This window comes from Lolium rigidum, chromosome 4 (assembly GCF_022539505.1).
Source record: "Lolium rigidum isolate FL_2022 chromosome 4, APGP_CSIRO_Lrig_0.1, whole genome shotgun sequence".
NCBI lineage: Eukaryota > Viridiplantae > Streptophyta > Magnoliopsida > Poales > Poaceae > Lolium > Lolium rigidum.
Window position 1 is genome coordinate 100,844,372 of NC_061511.1, and position 22,814 is coordinate 100,867,185.

At 41.5% G+C, this 22,814-nt stretch overlaps 2 protein-coding genes and 3 long non-coding RNA genes across 5 annotated transcripts; 4 read left to right on the forward strand and 1 right to left on the reverse strand.

The window, feature by feature from the left end:
• The first annotated feature begins 1,516 nt into the window (after positions 1 to 1,516).
• On the forward strand, positions 1,517 to 2,546 carry LOC124706394. The gene is made up of 3 exons (XR_007004406.1): positions 1,517 to 1,647; positions 1,916 to 1,999; positions 2,466 to 2,546. It is a non-coding gene; the product is annotated as an uncharacterized LOC124706394 (long non-coding RNA).
• A 2,911-nt stretch (positions 2,547 to 5,457) lies between these two features.
• Positions 5,458 to 8,016, forward strand: LOC124649938. The gene is made up of 5 exons (XR_006986837.1): positions 5,458 to 5,629; positions 5,734 to 7,236; positions 7,324 to 7,471; positions 7,539 to 7,610; positions 7,710 to 8,016. It is a non-coding gene; the product is annotated as an uncharacterized LOC124649938 (long non-coding RNA).
• A 6,243-nt stretch (positions 8,017 to 14,259) lies between these two features.
• On the forward strand, positions 14,260 to 15,276 carry LOC124647486. Its single transcript, XR_006986419.1, has 4 exons — positions 14,260 to 14,328; positions 14,467 to 14,576; positions 14,805 to 14,842; positions 15,175 to 15,276. It is a non-coding gene; the product is annotated as an uncharacterized LOC124647486 (long non-coding RNA).
• A 13-nt stretch (positions 15,277 to 15,289) lies between these two features.
• LOC124647485 lies at positions 15,290 to 18,865 on the forward strand. Its single transcript, XM_047187424.1, has 9 exons — positions 15,290 to 15,325; positions 15,420 to 15,575; positions 15,793 to 15,867; positions 15,991 to 16,127; positions 17,059 to 17,128; positions 17,224 to 17,270; positions 17,884 to 18,063; positions 18,172 to 18,435; positions 18,533 to 18,865. Exons 1-9 carry the CDS (start codon positions 15,298 to 15,300, stop codon positions 18,689 to 18,691), a joined length of 1,116 nt encoding a protein of 371 aa, XP_047043380.1. The 5' UTR covers positions 15,290 to 15,297; the 3' UTR covers positions 18,692 to 18,865.
• Positions 18,866 to 19,414: 549 nt separating this feature from the next.
• On the reverse strand, positions 19,415 to 21,857 carry LOC124708057 (60S ribosomal protein L15-2). Its single transcript, XM_047239743.1, has 4 exons — positions 21,765 to 21,857; positions 21,524 to 21,690; positions 19,970 to 20,167; positions 19,415 to 19,871 (listed from the first exon to the last, which is right to left on the reverse strand). The coding sequence occupies exons 1-4, from the start codon at positions 21,766 to 21,768 to the stop codon at positions 19,626 to 19,628; spliced, it is 615 nt and encodes a 204-aa protein (XP_047095699.1). The 5' UTR covers positions 21,769 to 21,857; the 3' UTR covers positions 19,415 to 19,625.
• Positions 21,858 to 22,814: the final 957 nt, after the last annotated feature.

Genomic DNA, 22,814 nt, shown 5'->3' on the forward strand with positions numbered 1-22,814 from the left:
TAGCATGCTTCCCTCTTTCAAAATAGTTAGTAAGATCAATATCAAGTTTAATATCATGGCTGCAACAAATATTTGGAACTAGAGATAATTGCAAACCACCTAAGTATTTCTCAACATAAGCAAATTTCTCCTCTAAGGTGTAATTAGGAGAATTCAAGAACAAGGTATGACTCTCATAAGTAAGAGTACCATTACAAACAACAATTATATCATTTTTATCCTCACATAAAGTAGTAACAACTTCTAAACATGGAGGATTATCAATAAGCATAGGACCAACATCTAAAGCATTATCATATAGCATATTCAAGCAACACTCCTCATTATCATCAATAAGTTCACTAGTAGCATTAAAAAGTAAAGGAGCATTATTAGTTTCATCATAATAGCATGGATTATCATATAGGACCATAGAATTTTCAGCTTCACACTCATTATAACATGGGTTCTCATAAATAACAAAAGATTTTTGTGTTTGAGTGCTACTATCATATGTTGATGGTGAAGTTGGGATCCCCAAGCTTAGGTTGGACCACTTCCATTTCAATCTCCGCTTCACATACTTCCTCTTCCAAGCATCTAAAGGTGTATATGATGCCCCCCATAGGGGGTCTCACAGCGATTTGGATTTTCGGCCGTCAGATCGAGCTGACGTGGCGCGATCTCCGCCGTCGATTTCGTCCAGGGCGCGAGGCCCTCCCACGAACCCGCTTTTTATCCATGGGTCCTATGAAGCCCGCTCGGCCCGACGTCGCTAGCTAGCCGCCAGCCCCCAATCCCGTCTCCCGCTTCCTCCCCAATCCCGTCGCTCCCTCTCCCCTCCCAATCCCCTTCATCTTCATGGGGCTGGCCTTGGGCGCGAGCGCCGCCTCCCGCCGTCGCCATGACTGGCCCGGAGCAGCACCGGCCTTGGGCGCGAGCGGCGCTTCCCATGGTCGCCATGGCTGGCCCGGAGCAGCGCCGGTCTTGGGCGCGACCGCCGCGTGCGGCATGAGCAGGCCGCCTCCCGCCATCGCCATGACTGGCCCGGAGCAGCACCGGCCTTGGGCGCGAGCGGCGCTTCCCATGGTCGCCATGCCCCGGCCCGGAGCAGGCGCCGGTCTTGGGCGTGCAGATCCGCCGTGAGTGCCATAAGATGCGGCTAGGGTTTTCGTCGTGGCGGATTTCTTCCGCGTTGACCACAGCCGACCTGTCCCATGGCTGCCGGTACAGAGGCGGCGCTGCTCTGGACCTCTCCTCCGACCATGTCGATTCCGCCCTGATGCATAATCGACGAAGTTTGCTATATCTATAGGTTATACCTCTCTTCCTCGCCCTCTCTATCTCTCTCGATTTCACTGACCCGCTCATATGTGGATTTTTGGGATGGTAGATCCGTGTGTTCGTGTTGTTGAATTAGTGCATTTTTTATTCTTAGCAAGTCCATTAATCCCCTCGTGGTGCTCCTCCCCCAATCCTCTTTGCTTTTTGCCAGACCCCCTATCCTCTTCACCTTCACTCGCCGACCGGTTCACGGCGCTGCTGCCGGCGTCTTCCTCCATGGGGTGTTCGGCCACGCAGGAAGAGGCACAGTTGCAGGGATCCGAGTTGTTCACAGCGCCGGACGCTGCTGCGCCATCACGCCTCGGCGTTGACACGAGGTGCTAGGTATGTGACTCCTGCTCCGCCTCTCGCTGCACCTCGACACACATCAGTTTCGCTGCAACCGCGCCAGTGAGAGCCAACTTGTTCTCCCCTATGTAAGCCAAGGGGCACTGCCATGGGTTAGCTATCTTGGGTGTCCCAGCAGCGCGTCGCTATTTACAGCTATATCAGTCTTTCTTACCTTGGCTCCCCACCCCTTTTCTTGAATAGCTCTTCCTGATTCCACCACTGATCTGCAGTACCGTTTCCCCCCTCTATTTTGAGGTTACAGGTATGTACATAAGTTGTTTGTGTAAATGCCAAAGTGCAAAGACTGCTCCGTCAAGAATTCTCACAGCTCAGCTTGGATTCGTAGGTTGTGTGCTCTCTCTTTGTTCCTATTAATTTATGGGTTATACTGTTGTGATGAACTTCAAGCAATGGAGGTTTTTGGTACTGCCTTGCTTTTGTGAATGCATTTTCATGTACTTTGTTGGCATTGAAGTAACAAATATAATTTTGTGTTTTTGATTTTGAAGGAGAAGGTGTTCGCATGATCATTGATTGTCTATTGTTTTAATTATATAATAGATTAAAAGCACACAATGTCCATAGTAGTTCCTAATTTTGTTGTGCACGTTGCATACTTATGCCATGGATGACGCATGGAAATGCAAAATAAAATGAATGAATCCTTGATGTTTGAATTTATAGGAGCAGTGTTTGCTCATTATTGTTCCTTTGTATGCATAGCAGCTTATATGGTTACTGGATTTGTGATTGTTCACCATTTAGTGTTTTCGGTACTTGGATGGTTAATGATTTTCTTACATCCGCTGCAGGGAAGAAGCAGACTAACAAAGGAAAAGTTCAGAGGAACTTGATTATACCGAGGAATCCAATGGCTGCATGTCTGATCTGCGCGGACTTTTAGATTCTTCGTTATTGGATTAAATTGTCGGTATGATTTTTCTCGTGCTCTTTTACTTTTGTCCGATTATTTTGTGGAAAGACCTAAGATTTTCTTTACGACAAAGCATGGTGGTTCGGAGGTGTGTCGTTTCTTTTGACGCATTTTGAATACCACTCTTTGATCTATCTCATGTATCTGAACTCATTTTTGTGTTCTCCTTTTCTCTTATCAAGTTCTAATTCAGTAGCTTGCTTGCAATCCATGTGCTCATTGCCACTATTCTTTCGTTTATATTTTGTCTCATGCCTTTTCTCCTTATCTATCTCGTTTCGTGACATTGTACTATGCACCATGGTTCATGACTGCACTTTCTATACATGCTTTGAAAGGCTAACAGTATTGACCTATCATGTGCGTGTGTTAATTGATGATCCCCTTCTTCCTACAGTTGTTTTGGAAGGAGGACTATTACCATTCATGTGGGGTGAACGGCCCGAGTGACAATGTCGGTGTGGTCATTGCGGCTGCTCCTCAAAGCAGTAGACTTCCGGGGCAGGTTAGCTTTCTCCACCTCCGCACTAGGACACATATTGCTAATGCCCGATACATCCGTAAATTAGGAAATCAAATCGATGCTCCTACTATGATCATTTTCTTTGCCTTTGTGTTGTCACTTGGCCCCGTCAAACCTGTCGGGATGAAGATCCATTTAATTTCTGTCTTGTCATGTCATCAGGTGAGCTTATGTGCTTATTCTCATTAAATTTGTATATAGCAGATTTCACTCGTATCCAAGATCGAAACTTAAGTATATTATTCTACAAAGAATCGAAGTATGTCTCACTCATGTGAGGCTCATACATCGTGGATATTCCTATACAGTTACATTCAAGCCGGTACTAACTTTTGCTACTCTACGGCTAAAAAAAAACTTCGCTACTCTAGGGGTTTTTAAATATTGATGACAAGTGATTCTTGTGCTCAGATTATCCAATGATTATGTTTTAAGTTGTGTGATGTGATTGTTGTCGATGCAAAGATCAAACAAAATGCTCATGCCGGCCAAAAATAAGGGAAGATTATCCTCCATGTCTGAGAGGTAAAAGATGGGTCTGCATTGATCTGTTTGTATCATTATCCTAATTTAATATTGTCAAATTCAGTTATTTCACATTGTGGTGATCAGCTTGAACATACTATTATTTTAATCAGCTGACGGGTCAGACTGTATAATGAAATATGGTAGGTTTTTCTTTGTCTTAAGAAATTATTTATGATTTTGATGTTGTTTCTTGGGCCATGATCTGGAATAAGTTCTGGTTTCATTCACCATTTTTCCGTTTTGTTGTCACACTCAAACTACAATAATGGTCAGGCTCTCAACCTGATTTATTTGCCTTGACTTTTGTTTCTCAATTTGTTGATGTACTAATTGCATGGATGCTGGTAGAGAATTTTTCGTTGGGCTTTACCTTGATGGCCTCATATATCTAACAATGTGTCTTATGTATTTAACCCTATTTTATAGCATTCACATGGTATGTACTAATTAAATTTTGCCATTGGTAAAGCATGCAACCCCTTGATCTGAGTACTGCTCCTGCTTAATTATTACAACTACGATTTGGCCTACTCTGATCCGATCTGCTGTTTGCTTTTTACAAGTTCCAAAACTGTTTCTGCACATTGGTTCCATATCTACTACTACTATTAACTGACCACGGGCTCCGGCGAGATTTACCTCGCCGGAGGCGGAAATGAAATACCAAGACACGTGGCATACACTCCTAGATTTTATGTAGGTCAGAGTGATACACACTAAACCAAGAAACATACAAACCAACGACCCTTAGCTGATAACTGATGATGGTTTGGTTCTGCTTCATAATCATCTATTAACATAAACAATTATTAGGTTGTAGATAAACTATGCAGCTATGATAAATGTATATGTGATAGTTGTGAGAAAGTAAACTTTGATGTGGCATCTGCCCTGTGAAGCTTAAAGTGCTTTGCGTGGTCTTACCCATGTTTGTTTGACCTTCTGAAAAGTCAGGTTGTCTGTACAAAATAGAAAAGGTGAGGCACTTAGGTTGTGAACTGTACAACTATGATGCAAAATTCTTATCATGTTCTCAAGTAACAGTTGATGGGATTAATGGGATTGTTTCATACATAATAAAGAAGCAGACCTTTGTTAGGAAGTAGCAAACCTGGAAAATGGTTAGGTACAAGGCAAACTTGGTCCACACTCCACAGTGACCATGTCTTGGTTGAGTTTTTTTGGGAGAAAAATATACATATGCCATGTTAAAGTTTGCAATCTTTTAGCAGAGATGATTTAGATCATTATTCTGTATTAGGAAGCAATTTTGTTTATTTAATTTTATGTATATGTTCAACTGTTTGCCTTTCTGTAATAGGTCTCAAGATAGTTACTCAGAACTAGCATTTCATTTTTTCTGCTACCTTTGGTTGACCTAGAAATTTGCCGGTAAAGCCACAGAAAAACCACTGAAGTTGCTACCATAAACTAAGCAATGCTTCCTAGGGGGAGATAGTGTGGTGCTATATATGCATGTTAGACTTCAGATAGTGCAGGTTAGCCAAGCAGGGGGGATAGTGTTTTTACATTTTCTAACCTAACAGTTATTTACCGTTTCGTTCGGCCATGTTCGTGTACATGAGATTGTACTTTTCTAGATAGGCGAGTTCAGTCTCCTCTGATCTTGCTTTACTTTTGGCTGTCTGTGGTACTTTATCATTTTCACTTCTACATTACCGATATCTTGCTTTTCTTGTTTTTGTTTCTCTGCGGTTGCCTTGCTCTTTAGCTATGTTCGATCTGGCTGCTGCAGCGTGTGTGTCTCAGCTCTGTTATACTGTTAGGTGCAACTTCGAGAAGCTTGTCAGTTAGAGCCAGAGTTGAATGCCCTCAAATATTTACCCAACATCAGTTAGTTAGTGTACCATCTAAAACTATCATTTAGCTTACTGAAGTAGCAAGATTCGTACCGTGTTATTCTTCACCTTTATTGTGTGCTTCAGGTTATTTGGTACTGTGAGTTGTTGTTGGGACTCCTTCTTTCTCAGGTACCGATCTCTACCCGTTTGGTATCACCGCTTGTTTATCTGTTGTCTTTAGATGCATTTTCTTTTTTTTTTACTGAATGATATTATGTTTATGTGTGCTCCAGGTTACTTGCTGCTGTTACCTGCTGCTGGACTTGCCAGTGTTGTCTGCCTAGGACTTGCTCCAGATCATAATTTTGTTAGCATGGTGGCATGATTCAATGTCCTTCCACTTTCTTCTCCTCCTAATGTATGATGCACTCTAAATGACAACCATCGTATGCATAATTGATATGTTTACAAAAAATTAACAGTGCCTTTGAGTACCAAATAGTCTCTCTAGAATTATATGATTTCTTTTCAGGCCCCTAATTACTAGGTTGTATTTAAACATATGTGCATCTACATACAGCAAGCCTGGTGTAGGTTATTGCCAGCTAAAACATACAATCATCCATTTTCTTGACCCAGAAAAAGTAGGGGAATCCTCTACAGTATATTATATATAGTGAGAGGGATATTTATATTAGAGATATACAGTCTATTGTATCCATATTATTTTGAGCACCTCTCATAGCGGCATTTTTATGGATTATTAAAATAGTTAGGATCATCACAATGTGATCATATAGTGCAGTATTTCCTCTTTCTCTTTTGTACAGCGAAGTGTTCATGGTTCAGTTTAGTTATTCTCTATTATTCATCTTATTAAATTGATAAGGATATATAATTATTTTGTCGTCTTGATGTTAAACTGGACTCCGACATGCTTTATTTCTTGGCTATTTTGGGTCTGGTAGGTATAAATAAACCTATCCATTCTAAACTGAACTTCACACAAGGAAGTTCATTATAAAAAAGTTCCTGGTTTACCGGAGGTCTACTTAATTTTTACCTGTTAGTACTACCATTTTAAATATAACTGAGTTACTGCCGACTTCATACTGTTTGGAAAAATAGTTAATGCTTATTTTATGAGCAACAACTTCTAATATACACTTTTTCAAAACTGTTCGTGATATCTTACATGTGCAATTGAGCCGGTGTTGTTCCTTTGCTCTGTGTACCATCATATTTGAGAAGTTTTCCCATTTCATGTGATCGTGTTACCTTACTGGTAGGACAACTGACCTTGGAATTATTGAAGATTGATTTTCCCCATCGTTTAAAAATACTACTTAAACTACATGGTGTTAGTTCTTGATTGAGTATTAGATATAGTTCGCTCTGATTCACTCGTACGATACTCTGCCCCGTAGTACACATAGCCTGCAACTTGGCACACGAAACGCAAATGCTTTGAAATTTATCATGTCTCTGCTAGGTATTACATTTTTTATCCAGCATCTACTCTACAATTACAGTAGCATGGAGGGTAGAGATGAACTGCCTGTACGCATGCAACGGCGCGGGGTTCCTTGGCTTATACGAAGGAACAGTATATCTCTTTGTACCCAGATAATATTATTCTTCGTTATCTTGGACTACTATTCTTTAACATGTCGTCTATTGGTCTGTTTGTTTCCGAGAAGGAAGGCTTCCGGTGCCGCACGTTTCGTCTACCCATGGTGCAGCTAACCGAAAAGAACGCAGGCTGATCATTGATTCAAAACGTGCTAGCTTTAAAGGTGGTGTTACCATCGCTCCTTAACACATTGCTTTTGGTTCTTCTTCGGATACGTCAATTAATTGTATTTACCTTTGTTTCTCTCTAGATCATGTTTTACATGTTACGATGCCTTCGATTCGTCACAGCGAAACCAATGAACAACCAGTTGAACTGATGGATAACATATGTGCCAAGGATACACCAGTTATCCCACAAGCAGTGGTCGAACATCTGCCTACACTAAGTGATAAACAGTAGGTACTTCTTCACCGATCAATTTTGCATTTGTTCAACATGACTTGACAAAAGATATACTTGCAGACATGGAACAAACCCTGTCGAAGACGTGCCTGATGCCGATGGCAAGAAAAACATCAGTTGATTCCCCGTTAGGTGAGTACGAACCGAGGTTTATGTTAAAATGATGCCAACTCTATATTGCTTACCGTCAACTTGGACCTAACGTTAATTGTTACGCAAATTACTTTTCAGAAAAGTTGTCTAATAGGTGACACGGGTCACCGATAGTTGTTCTCCCTCCAGCTATCTAGGTGTTGTAGAATCTTACCATTCTACTCTTCTCTTTTGCTATGTATTGTACATATGAATGAACCGTACGATGCAATAGCTGCCTTCTGCATCTCTTCTAGCTGGTGGCTCGACCCTTCCGTGCCCTTAGTTATGTACAATTGCTTTTGCTCCATGTTGCTACCTCCATTCTTATTGTTACTTCTTTGTGCTTTCTACTAGCTGCCATACTTGGTTTGGAGAAAAGAATTTGTACTGAAATGGATTATCATGTTGGCAGCTTCTTTTATCGCACTTATACGTCTATTTCATCCATTTCTGTACCGCATTTGATCTTTATAATCAGTCCATTTAGTACACAGTTATGATCTCTGTGTATTTGATCTTCTGTTTAACGATTTTGAGAGTATTATATACAAAATAAATTTTCGCACAAGATCTACGGGGTCGTGCGCCAAGGCGCACATCTAAATCTAGTGGGGTACTATTTCCGGTATGGGGCGTTCAGCGGTCGCCGGCCTCCAGCTCTGCGTCGGGTGGGATCGGGAGGCAAGCCAAAAGACGCACGACTCCCTCTCGTGTCTGGCCATACAAGATTTATAATGCCTAGCTTTTTCAGGTTTCACACTTTACGTGAATCTGAAGTTCTAAACTCAGCACAATCTTTAGTTAGGAGATCACATATTTTGTGCGGTAAATCTGAAATGGTATTCCAAAAGTTAAAACTACTCAGGTTTAAATACATATATTCTTGGTAATTATTTTGCATCTGACGGTGTACCATTCCGGACAGTTTATTTGTGCATGTCACACACAACAGCCACAAAACTTCAGGCTGCACCTTTTTATAAGGCGAACGCTACGCGTCGGGCGGCGGATATGGGGCAAAAAATCGGTCGTCCTCCGCACCGTCCGATGGCGATCCGACGGGCAGAATCAGTCGCATTAGGAAGTTTACATTATAGCCCCCGATTTCTGGAGAATCAACCCCGCAGTATTATATTTCTCAGACTATAGTTTAAATGCAGTTTTACATTTATCATCCTCCTTTTTCTGGAAACCAACCCGCAGTACCTCCTAATGTGAAGAGTATTACAACAAAAATCATCTCTCCGCGTACAAAAAATATATACTATATTACTATTACAACAAAAAGTCGCAACATTTTTTAAAGTAATATCACAATAAAAGTGGTTAAACCAACAAATTATTTTGTTGGAGATCAATTTACAACAAAAGTAGCCATTATTATTAACAAAAAACCGGAGACTATTACACCAAAAATCCATATGTTTGCAAAAAAATAGAAGAAAACATTAATTTGTTACATATTGAATTACAACAAAAGTCACCAACTTTTTTTTACAAAAAGTCACAAACGATTACAATAAAAAATCAATATGTTTGCAAAATGATGCAAAGTGGTCAAGCGACATTTAATTTGCTACAGATTGAATTACAACAATAATAACCTACTATTTTATCCAAAGTCACAAATGGTTAAACAAAATAAAAAATCACTTTATTATTAGCAATCAAAAAAAATGTTATCTCTTTACAACAATTGTTAACAACAAATCCTACAAAAATTATGGATTGTTTACAACAAATAGTTCATCATCTCACTCCATGTGTTTTGCAGCGAAACAATTGTTGGGCTGAAAAAAGCAGGCCCATTAAGCAACGCGGGAGCGAGGCCGGACGACCGATCCGCGGGACGCGATCGGTCGCCGGATCCCAAGCATTTTCCTTTTTATAATAGGACGCGGCGTTAATATGTACCTGCGTTAGCGCAATGGATTAACAATGTGCCAAGCGAAAGAAAAACTCTACCTACGCACTCTCTCTGATGTAGTTATTTTTTGCTATATTTTTTGCCAACCTAGCGCGAATGCAACGATTAGACGTGTACCTCGGTGTTTATAACCGCTAGGTCCCGCGTCCCATGTCACCAAAGAATTTCACTGACGCATGCCGCCCTATGCGGATGACAACCACCATGTCTTGATGGTGAGACGAGAATCGCCAAAAAACTATTTTAGGTTGACACGGCCCAAAAATAAATAAGCTAATTATTTACAATATAGTTACGCCTCCGTTACCGCATCAAATATTAGCTCATATCCAATAATAAAATTATTTTTACCTAAATAATATCCACCAATTAATAAAAAATAAATCGGAGAAACACAACCGCATACTTACTTACTTAAGAAATATCAACATGTCGTGTGTTGATAGTGGCGGTGAAAGATAAGGATGTCACTTGCGACAGTGAAAACACTAGCCTTTGTAGAAAATACAAACGTCACCAGATTTACCTAAAGTAGTTGAATCGTAAAATTAATCCGTAGCAACGCACGGGCTTTTGTGCTAGTATGCTTTCATCATCCATATCCTGCAAAATATTAGTACTTTACATGGCAGCAATAATTCTTTCTTTAACATAAACATTATTATTAAATTCTTTGTAAAGTTGGAGAATAGTAGAAATGTGTCCTTTCATCACACTACCCAGCGATCGATGGATGAAACCTGGCTAGCTAGAACACGTACGTATCCACCCACACTCACGTACAGCTAGCAGCATGATCATTTTTCTATACCAGCACATTAACACGTACGAGCATGTACGTTCAGTTTTGATCTACAAACTACAAATCAGTTACACGCGAACCAAAGTACGAGTACACCAAACTATGAGTACACCCAAAAATATGAATACACTCGAAAGTACAAATGCAAAACGAGTACAAATCAGTAAACACTCGAGTACAGTTGCGTATAGAGCAGGAATACAATTACATACACGAATGAGTATAAATACAGCTGCACACACGAGTGAGTACAAATACAGTTGTACATAAGTGTACACGTATACCTACACACGCAGGCGAGTACAGTTATGGAGTAAATGGAAAAACTGCACCAAATACACTAAAAACCGAAAATTACTTATCAGTGCAACCACAAGTACAGTTACGTACACACCTCAGGTATAACCGTACTAATACTGAAAGTACGAAAACATACACGAGCGTAGAAGTACATCTGCACACACGAGCAAGTACAAGGACAGTTGCACATAAGTGCGAGTACAAGTACAACAACACACACAAATGAGTATATTTATAGAGTAAATAGATAAACTGCACCAAATACACGAAAAACCGAAGTACTTATCAGTACAACCACATGTACAGTTACGTACACACCTCAGGTACAACCATAGTAGTATTGGAAGCACTAAAAAGAAAGTTCTCGAAATTTATCAACACGGATCTAGTTTTGAAGATCTTAACGCGAGGATCTCAAATATGAAAATGATTTGTAATTTGGACTTACGGTTCTCAAAATATTTTATTTAAAAAACGAATCCAAAATATAAAGGGAAAAGCTTTCCTCTCTACCCTTCTCTCCTCTCACACCATCACCTTGCTCCCATCTGCGACACGTTGGTGGTAAGCAGGGGAAATACTTTGCAGTAATTTTGTGACACCACATCACGTCACTTGTCACGCATGACGGCCTTTTTTAGAGAGTTGCAGGCTGAAGGATTGGAGTGTTTACAACCGGCTATAGCCTAGCGTTGGCCTTTTCAATTTCCATGCTAAAAAACTAATATTGTATTAAATATTAGGAACGACTAGCACGCGCGCGCTCTACGCTCCGCGTCAGAGCGCGGGATGGCGCGCGCAGGGCCACTCCGTGTTTGACACGTGGCTGCGCAGCATTAGTCTGTCCCACGCCCAACTACTTATATTTAAACGGTCTTCACTTCTACCTATCCCGCGTCATTAAAAAGGAGAAAAAACAGTGCACCGCGAGCAATGCACCACGCGGTGCAAAAGCGATCCAATGCGAGTGCAACGTGATACAAAATGCACTGCTAGGATCTCGTGCGGTGCAAAACGATCCAAGACTGCACTAACGCCGTACAAAAAGGCGGTGCACGGACGGTGCACTCCGAGGATCCTCGCGCGGTGCAAAGCGATCCAAGGCAGTGCAATGCCGTACAAAAAGGCAGTGCACGGGCGGTGCACTCCAAGGATCCTGCGCGGTGCAAAGCGATAAGGCAGTCCAACGCCGTACAAAAAAGCAATGCACGGGCGGTGCACTCCGAGAATCCCGCGCGGTGCAAAACGATCCAAGACAGTGCAACGCCGTACAAAAAGGCAGTGCACGGGCGGTGCACTCCAAGGATCATGCGCGGTGCAAAAGCGATCCAAGGCTGTGCACCCGAGTCATGAAAGACAGTTCAAAAAAAAAGTTCGTCCAATTCTATCAAGATGAGATCTAGTTTTGTAGATCTCAACGCGACTAGCACTAAACGAAACTTTATTTAGATACTCGGCAAGATATTTCAGTTTTCGTATTTGAATTTACGGAGAAAAGAGAAAAACCACACAGCGACCTACTTCATGCCTGCCACGTGTCGCGCTGGGATGATCCACGGGGTTCAAACAAACCAGGTGGCACCACTTGTTAGCGCGGTGCGAAGCCGAACGCCCTCCCCGACGTCCTTTTTCTAGTAAAAACGTTAAATACTACCCCGTTTAGAAAAAGATTCAGAAGGTTCTGGGAGTTGTCGCGCACTCATGCTCGCCATGTTCCGCAACAAGGTCCTCGTGCGCGCCGGCCCCTCCTCCTCCTCCACACCACCGCCGCCGTTCATCCTCCGCCAGGTGTGCTTCTCCACCGACGTTTCATCCGTCGACATCGAAATCCTCTGCTGCAGGCTGTCCCGCCGCCACCGTCTCGCGTGCCTCCCCCAGCCCCCAGCCGACGCCCTCCTAGTCTACCAGGTCTCGCTCCACTGCTTACCGTTCGTTCGGTTCCTGACCAAGAAACGTAACCTGTGGCTGTGGGGTTCCGATCGTTGCAGAGATGCCAGTCTGCTGCGGCCGCGGAGGTGGCCTCCGAAATCGCGGCAGCCTTCCTGGACGCCTCAGTGAGCGCCTGGCTCCCTGTGCCCTTCACCTGCTCGACGCTTTGCTGCTACGGGTATTTGCAGGCTAATTTCGCGTCCTCTGTTGCAAGGTTGGTGAGGAGGAGGAGGTGGTGTGTTCGGGCGCACTGGTTGCAAAAGCAGTTGAGTGTGGACTGCGATGTTTGATGCTCGAGCGTGGATGGAGGTTTGTTGGGGGGAGCATATTCGTCGACTCCACATTTGCTGCGACCGAGGAGAGGACTGATCTGCGCGCGTTGAATGTGGTATGCTATTTTCCACCCTGTTCACGTAGTGCCAAGACCAAGTTGCTGCATGCTGGTGTATAAACAAATGACAGGCCTTGTCTCCAAAATGCCAACATGAGTGCACACAGTGTTAGAATGATCAGTTCGGGCCTGACCCGGCAATGGGTGTTCAAAACTAAAGCCCATGCAGCAGTAATCACTGTTTTGTTCGGACAGAAGCCAACTCATTGCCTTAGCTTGGTTTGATGCGGTTCAAATAAATCATTTTCTGTAGCAAGACCAACCTGTAGATTTATCGAAACAGGAATTATCAGTCAACTACACAATCTAGGTGCTGTATTTGCAACTCAACAGTTCACCCCTGTATAATATATATATCATGTGTCCATTCTGTTACCGTGACGTACTTGTCAATCTCTTTTCAACCATTACTGATTGAGCATCAGTATGCGATTGCACTGATATGCTTCTATTATTCGAGCATAAGCCTGCCATGGTTCATACAAAACATAAGCAATGTTTGCCTTTCGTCTTCCAAAGATGGTGAAATAGTCAATCTCAGTCAACAAGACAAGTATATGAATGTAAAAAAAAACACAGAATGCATTTAGATGAGTACTTTTTGTAGAGTAATATAAATAGTTCTACCTCGAAGTTGTTTTCTTTTGTTTGGTGCAAATGAGCAATTACATGATTTGGCTACACTGTCTCTCATGATTTGTCCTTTTCTTTCTCAATATTGTGGTTTTACCATCTTTGGCTGTCAAATTGCTACAGGAAGTCAGATCTGGACTAAATGATGATTACGAGTTTGTTGTCTCACCTGATGCATTTCGGTTTACTGCACTTAAGGTATTAATCGTTATTCATTGGCACCTTGGAGCAGAAGATAACTCTGTGAACTATTATGCGTTGCTGCTAGATCTCTGATGTTGCTAGCTCCAGTGTGATGGAAACATTCCAACGCACTGAGGAAGTAAGTTTGGATGGTTGTAGCCCCCTGACAGCTTGTGCAATTCTTCCAACATTACAGGAAGGTCATGTGATAGGTAAGCTAGAGTTTAGATGTTACTTGTTAAAACATAGATCATTCTTCTCAAGATAATGCTCTTTACTTTCTTAGGTTTTAGCAAATTACTACCTTCAGGGCAGAGCTTGGACAACTTTACGGAGCTTTGTGCAGTTAAGGTGGCATATTTGGCATTTTAGCATTTCATACCATATTAATATTTAGTTTTCATTTGGTATGCTTTTCCTCAAGAGTAGTTCCTGCATGTAACATTTTGCTCACTTCACACGATTTTGTTCTGCAGCATGGTTTAGAGACGAACTATAGTTATCATGCAGCAGTCAAACTGACACGTGGAGTTTCCTGGGAGAAGCAATGGTAATTTTTTATAAATACAAGTTGTACATTCTTTGCTGTGCACAGTTGCTATTGATATGCTGACCATTGTGACATGTCGCTTTCATGTCAACATGCTTCTGATATTCTGATTTATCTACTTTTATCCAACTTATGTAGGTTGCCCTCTCCATTAGTCCTCCAAGGTTCAGGGCTTCAACCTGCCCTAAAATCTGTTAGAGCATCAAAGGCAATGTCTTCCTTGCAGTTCTTTGTAGAATTGTTGACAGGTGAAATTTTTTCTGTTATGTATCGACTTGGCATTTAAGGATAAAGGACATGATATCTATAGGGGAATCAGAAGTCTGGGATCCTTTAGAATGGGTGTCCAGTTCCTATGTTTGGACTTTGGATGGATCATATTAATATTTATCTTGTAAATGAGTCTGTGTAGTAGTTTTTAATGCGGGAAATAATAACTGTGTTGATTCATATTTAACTTTTGATTTTTGTTTCAGCTTGGAATTTCTTTGGTCAGAATCAATTTGTAGTTAAGGTACTCCTTTTCCTTGACCTTTCAAGTAAATAATGTTCGCTCTTATTCCATGTGTCATTTTTTTTTCTTTTCTTCACATCATAGAACAAAAAAAAGTTACTATTACATGGTACAAAAATTCATGTTAAATTTTTTTTTTTTGCTTTTCCTGTAATGGGGAGGGAGGTACTGTTGTTTATGCTAGCACTTCACTTGTATTGATAGAATCGCTGTTACCATTTGATTTTAATTTCTCATTTGAACTATGTGAATCTACATTTTTTCAACATTTAATTATGTGAACTGGGCATAGTAAATCTCTGTAACTTTCAAGGTGAGCTTTAATGTCGCAGGAACAATTGCTAGTTAGCCGCACGACAATTCTGCCTACTTGGGACAAAGCCATAAGTAAATTGTCAGTGCAGACTGCAAGAACCGACAATTCAGAGGATCTTGGTTCAGTTCATACAAGTTTTATGGCCAAAGACCAATCACTGAATCTAGGTACTATTTTGTATGCAAAAGAACTTTGTTGCCCGTATGGCTCAAAATTTATGTATCAGCTGCTAAATACATGCATATTTTTCTACACGACAAGATTTCCGCACCCCAAAACCAGCTGTCTTCTGCTCTTCGAGTGCCAAAGTTCACGAGCTTCCTCGGTGTATGGATGATGATGGCACTAGCAATGGCACCCGTTCCACCAACCATTTTTGTCCATCACAACCTATTGTCCTAACCAGTTCATCCAAGTGTAAGATAGAACTTTCTTTCTTCCTTTTATTTATTGTTACCATCAAAAAATGCTAAAAAAAGTAATTTGTCAGGTTAGAAAAACATTTATCATGATCCTGATAGGTCAATAGACAATTTTTATCTATGGATGTTCTTTAATTATGTCAGTCCTATTTCCCTTCATGGTTCAACTGAGAGTGACCTCAGTTACTTCTGTATTAAAATCTCTTCTACAGCGCAAGTTACATTATTGAAGCCTTCATTCAGCAGAAGTAAACGAGCAAATGAAAACAAAACAAGGTGCTCTTCAGGTAAATACATTAGTAAGTTTTTATATGTTGATGGTACCATTGCCAATTCATTTTCTTAAGTAACACCTTCTTTTCACTAGAAAAACAAACTAAAATGTCCCCTTGATGTCTTTTTTGCATCAGAACAATCTTATGCTGACAGTTCAAACAAATCGAGTGAAACTGGCCTACCAAAACCATCACACAGAAGTTCTCCTAAGGCAAGCCATGCTAACCCTATCAATTCATCGAGTGCAATTCTTGTCAATCAAGTCATTCAGGTATGAACTTACCATAAAGAATGCCCGCACCTCTAATCTTGTGTGCTTGGCTAGCTATTATATGCCAATCGAAGCAGTATTTTCACACACGGGCCGTTGTGCCATAGTGTGGTACTATTGTTGGCAGTGGAAAATTAGCTCTTATTCCGACAAAACTCAAAAGGCTTTTCGTATCATTGTATTGATAGAAAGAAAATGTGCAAGGCTTAGCAAGGTAATCCATGGCAAATAACACAAGTGTGCCTCCTTACTTGCAGCTGTTTGGGATCAAAGAAACACATATTTCCTTTTTTTCATATCAACCATGCGTCAGAATAACTAGCGATGACATTCCTTTCCGCAGAACCTGAACTTTTTACATGTACGTCCAATTACAGTTCAGGTCACTTCTGATTTTTCGAGGGGCATTTGGGACAATCGGTCGTTGATTACAAGCAACAATGTGAACATATCGCTGATAATCAGCAGCTCCTGACTTGAATACACAGGAGCGTGTGAGCCAAATGAATCGAAAAATTCATGTTTGATTCGGGAAGAGTTCATAGAAGTTCTAAACTTAATAGCAAGATAATATACTTCCATTAAAAGATATATTCCATAAAATGACCCAGCTAAGCCTCACTCATGGGAGCAACCCAACACCATTGATACAATCTCAACATTTCTGGATTCCAAATTCGTGGCCGGGAGGTGCAGCTTAAAATTATTTTCTAGCCAGTTATTTTTGTTGTACCAAGGTTCAATCCTAATAATTCTCTATGTCCTCTCATGATATATTTTCCGATTAAATGTCATTCCTTCTGAAAAATAATTATATCATAGTAATTTTTTTCTTATTTCAAAGTAAGCCTGATTCGAACTTGGATTGGTACTGGTGCGCATGAGTGTTTTCGGAAACACGAATTTCAGCATAGCCCCATTGTCCTTACAGGTTTCTGTGCATCCTAAAAGAAAGCGCGCCGAGTTTCTGGAGAACAGTGATAAAGGAGAAACTGCAAAAGGTACTACTGTATCAAACTATCAATCAGGAGACTGTTCCACGCATCTCAATTGTAGCAACACGGTTGGGATCTAATCATCCATATTTCCTGCGCAGTGCACCAAAAAGATTGTTGCGAAAGGAGGAACTTGGACACAATAAAGATATGTCCTTTACATTTTCTATACTTATTTGCTATGTGAAAGAATGCTGAAGATTCTGATTAAGTTTATAAAAGTATCAGTATTTTTCTAAAGCAAAATACTGTTTGCATAAGTAAATTTGGATCCTGTGAAAACTATATGGGCATTTGAAAATGGTCAATGGGGGAAGGGACACAGCCACTGATTCCATGCTCTACTACTGTTCTTGTTTTATTTAGTGTCTGCGTGCCGTGAGAAATTTAGACGCTGTGAGTAGCTTATTTATTACTATGCGGTAAAAGCTACGTAGCATACATGTAACACAGTTAGACAATTAAGTTTTTTTGCGAGTAAGTAAATGTAGATGCTGCAAAAATAAAGATAGAATATCCGAACATGGATCGAGGAAGGAGAATCATTATTTGCATCAGTTTTACAGCGTACCATCCGAATAGAAGCTGTTATCGTAGGAATTTAAGGAATTTGTGATACTTTGTGGCTGGCACTGCACATCCCATAGCTTGTGAACAGTAAGCCTACGGAATATTTGTACAGAGTAGCTGAATGTGCACACATTTTGGTCTCAGTCGCCAGTTGCTGGTTCAGTAGCTAACTCAGATATTGTTATGTTCACAGTAAAGACTATACGACAGATGTCCCACATGACACAAAATTAATGCTGGATATCAAGGATGTGCTTAGCGCAAAAACAATAGAGACAAAAGCAAAGTCTATGGTTGGCAAGGATGAGATAAACGCCACGACAAAATCAAAAAGAAAGCCAGCAGTTGTCAAAGAGGAGTTAACTAAAAAGGTTAAGTTACCTTTTTTTCTTTTTATGTATGATAATCTCTGGATATCATTCAATTTTACATGAGGTGATTTAAACAATGAAGTGTGTTCTCGGATTAAATTCCTACAGGCGATAGATCATCAGAAGGATGTTACTCAAAAGGTGGCAAAGGCAAAGACAGTACTTGCTAAGGATGAGCTAACTTTAACAGCGAAGACACAAACAAAACCCGATGTTAACAAGAACGAGTCAGCTGAAAAGGCGATAGATCATCAGAAGGATGTTACTCAAAAGGTGGCAAAGGCAAAGGCAGTGCTTGCTAAGGATGGGCTAACTTTAACAGCGAAGACAAAGACAAAACCCGATGTTAACAAGAATGAGTCAGCTGAAAAGGTGACTGTAATTTCATATTATTTTGGCAGAGGACAAGCATACATGCTGTTCTTTTAGATATTCATTAAGTTAATAGCTTGACATCAAATACTTTCAGGTCATAGATCATCATAAGCGAGGTGAGATGCGTCTTCTTACAGTTGCTGAGCTGAAGTGCTTCCTCAGTATAAAAAAGCAAAAGTTGGAGGTACAAAGGAAGTGCTTATCCAAAGAGCAACTGAACTCCTTTCTTGAGATAGCCTTAAATGTGCAGTAATGCGTCGCAACATGGTGTAGATTCAGGCTGCTTCATCTACTGTGTGTTTATATTATATGCGGTCAGCATGATATTGGAAGTACTCTCAGCAAACATGATATTAGATCATTAAGAGGTATTTACTTATATAATCGGTAGAATTGTTGATATCAAGCTGCTGTGCATGATATTTTGGGAAAACGGAACAATTTTGCCTCTGGATGCATCGATAGATAACCCTTCCAGAAGTCACCTACTCCCTCCGGTCAGATTAAATGGACGCGAGTGAGAATCGTTTTTGGCAAACATCCTGGTACGGATCGCGTCGATTAAACACATCCAGAGGTAGTATTTCTGAGTTCAGAAGTTGCTGCTGCTCAGTATCAGGCTCGACAAGATCTTGGATCACCAAACCTGTTCATCTATTTATAATGTCATCAGGGGAGCTGAGTACTGCCACCACCACTGATGTAATACATCCACGGAAACTGGAACATGATCACCCAGACGCAGGTTTATGCCCATATGAGCCAGACAGAATTCAGATGGCCAGTTAGTGCTAAGCTGATCACAGTCGCTAGCAACAAAGCACTATAGGCACATGATTTATAGTCATCAGCAGCTGGCAACAACTTTGACCTTCCGATTAGAGCACAGCTTCACTATAGGCACATGATTTATAGTCTAGAACAAATCAACAGCCCATGATCTATAGTAAAGATACGTGCCTACGTGTACCAAACATAAACACCAAGTACATCCTTACTGATAGTAGGAAGTCCATACATCATTTCATTACTAGACATACATTGTCTGATATGCCCACCAAATGGGAAAATAGTCACTGCCAATTGTTTAAGATGCTGGAAACAAAATGTGGCATAATTTCACAGCACAAGCAAACACTATTTAAGAACTCTGCAGGAGGCAAAGATAATCCGATAGTAACATAAGTTTAACGGTAGCGGCGAAGGGAAACGGTTTGGTTGCGCTTCCAGGTCGCTCTCCTTGATGGCCTGTTCTTGTGGTGCCGGGTACCCTTGCCACGCAGGCCACGGAACTTCTTGCCAGCAGATGTGAGACCACGAAGCTCACGGTGCTTGTGCACAGGGTTGCAGAGCCAGTTGATCCTTGGGTCGTTGCGGACAGCATTGTGAGCAACATCCACGAGTATCACCTCAAAGTACTTGTAGGTCGAGTCCTGTGTTAAGAGAGAAAATTTAAGTGTGGCCACGGTAGCGTAGTGAAAAGGTGGACCATGGTACGATCATTAAACATATATCTGTAAGAATTATGTACCTCATTCACCCAGTACGAGTTGAGCACCCTCAGACCACCCAACCTGCGTCCAGCTCTCTCCTCAGCAACAGACCTCTTGTTTCTCTGGAACTTGAGCTGGGTAATACCCTGGTGCTTGGGCTTGCCATAAACAATACCCTTGGGCACAGGTCTCTTCCTGCCACCACGCCTGACACGGATCCGGTAAACTACATACCCCTAGAAGACACAGCAGAGAATATTATTATTCCTCAGATGTTAAGCAAATTGGCCTCGTGTTTCAAGCAAAACCCAGAAATAAGTGTACAGAAAGGATGGCGCATCACATGGGACAAATCAGCCAACTGCATAACCAGAACCAATAATATAAGAAAAATACAATTGATTACTGACAGACAAACTTCCGCCATTGAAGAAGGCCTAAGGAGCAGCCAACAATAGAAGCAAACAACTAACACTAGCTAAATGGAACAGAAACTCACTTGTAAGTTGTAACTGCACTGGTTATCAAACCAGCAGAGCCAATACCAAGTGCAAGATAACACACATAACCCAGTAAAATTGTTTTAAACTGTATCCAGTAACATCAATAATGAAATCTCTGAAGAACGCTACTGAAATATTACATCCAAAAACTATTATTGCTGTAGCTAACAAGCATGCTCCTCCCAGCAAGTTCAATGAATCCAATGACTAATAAAAAAACAACGAGTGAGTCTGCAAGATTTCAGCCCATGGTAACATTTAATAAAGTAATACTCTACATTAAGTGGCAAAATTCATCAACTAATTAGCATTGAGGGTCAAACCAGCAACAAACTTATTGCTACTCAGGCAACTAACTTGAAACAGACCAACTGAGAAAAGTAGCATAGTCACTGAACCAGCAAACACCACAACCACACATGCACAAATCTAGAAAGTAACCATCTGAATTCAAGCACTGGCAGACAGTATAAATTGCTCTGTACCCTGCTGCGTGCAAACGGCAAGTTCCTAATGCAAAGTAACAACCTCCATTTCTTTCCAGCATAAGTTTGGCAAATTTTTAAGAAATCCCTGGTTTACCATAAAAACGAAACAATTCATCCATGGGGACTTCGAAGTAACTAATCGAACTGAGAAACGAGAACACACCATTCCATACATCTGATGCTAGCTACTCCCCCCGTCCTCAAATAAGTGTACTTCTACGTTCAGAATTTGTCCTAAAACAAGTGTACATCTACACTACCAATGCAGTTAATTAATGCAACAAGCTCCTAGTAATCACTCCCCAACTCCATCCTCCAATCGTCATTCCTCTCCTCCACCTCAACCTCCACTCATCATTTCTATCCTTCAATTAATAGAGTAAAAACTCATAAAATATGAGAGAGAACTAAGTTTTCTCCTATTTCCTAGATGTACACTTAGAGAGAGTAAGTGGTAAGCAATTCCGTTCAACTACACGCGCATAAATAAGATCCTCACACACATTAGATCGGAATTATATGCAGATCCATCTGTAAAATCTCTAGCAAGAACACGCAGGTAAATGACGGAGGCGCGGAGAGATCCAAAGAGAAGGGTTACCTGCTTGGCCTTGAAGCCGAGGCGTCGCGCCCTGTCGGGACGGGTGGGCCTGGTGATGCGCACGATCGCCGGCTGCTGCCTGTACTCCCAGCACCGCACGCGCTGCACGAACCTCATCACGTCCGACTGCTTCCTCCTCCATAGCTCCGAGACGAACTTGTACGCCCCTGCAAGCAATCCATCAAAACGCGGAAGGTAAGACTCCTAGGAGAACTTAGAAGTACGAGGGGCAAGAGCTCACCCATGGCTGCGCGTTTGTGCGGCGGCCGGCAGGGGAAGAGTATTGGTGTTAGGGTTTGGGTCGACGGGGAGATGGCGAGTTTGTATTGAGGAGGAGATGGGCGCGCGGTGGACGTCGGATGGGCTAGGGTTTTAGAAATGGGCCGAAGAATGCAGGGCTCCAGGAACATTCGCAACTCGCAAATGGGCCATAGTTTGTGTCTTTTTTTTTTGGATTAATTTGTGTTCTTGTCATGAAAAACATTTCACCCCCAAATCCAGCAGAATGTGCCCCCCTGTATAAAACCCTCATGTTCTCCACCCCTTGGGTCTGGAAAAAAACTACCCAAAAAATGTACTGATGTGTTTGGATGCAAAAAATGGGTATGGATTTAAATTGGATTAAGAATTCCAAATCCAAGATGGCAAGAAAAACGGCTTCCAATTCGAATATTGTTGTTTGTGTATGTGCTTCAAATTTGTTGTTGGAATCAAAGGGTGCGTACCCAATTCAATTTTAATTTTTAGATGCAGAAACCATGAAATTGGATGATTTATTGAGTTTGGACAACATAAGCTTGTGCTTGGAATTTGCAATTGCTCCGATTTTTGTTGGTATTACGCAGGTGAAAACTATCAAACATTTAGGCACCAACAAATTTGAGAAATATGCCTCCATTGAGAGCGGGACATTTTAATTTTTGCCACCACTTTCTTTGGTCTTCTAGGATTTTCCCTTATTTACATCAAATAAGATTCTTTTTCCCCAGGTTTCATTGCACCTTTACCACTTTCCCTCACTCAAAAATGACCCACACCCGAAGGCAAGAATGTCGCTTGGTTTGGCTCCAAGGAAGCACCGAGATGACATAGTTGTGTCGTCATCGTGCTCGTCTTCTTGCACGCGGAGGCACATAATTTGTCACCACGGCATTGATGGTCAACCTCCCTCTCTCTTGCTTGATTGTGCAACAAGGCTGACCTCCCTCTCTTGCTTTCGTTGCGGTCGAGAAACCCACCGTCGGGCAACGACCGGCAACACCGCGAGCCGGGAACAACTCGAGGCTGCGGC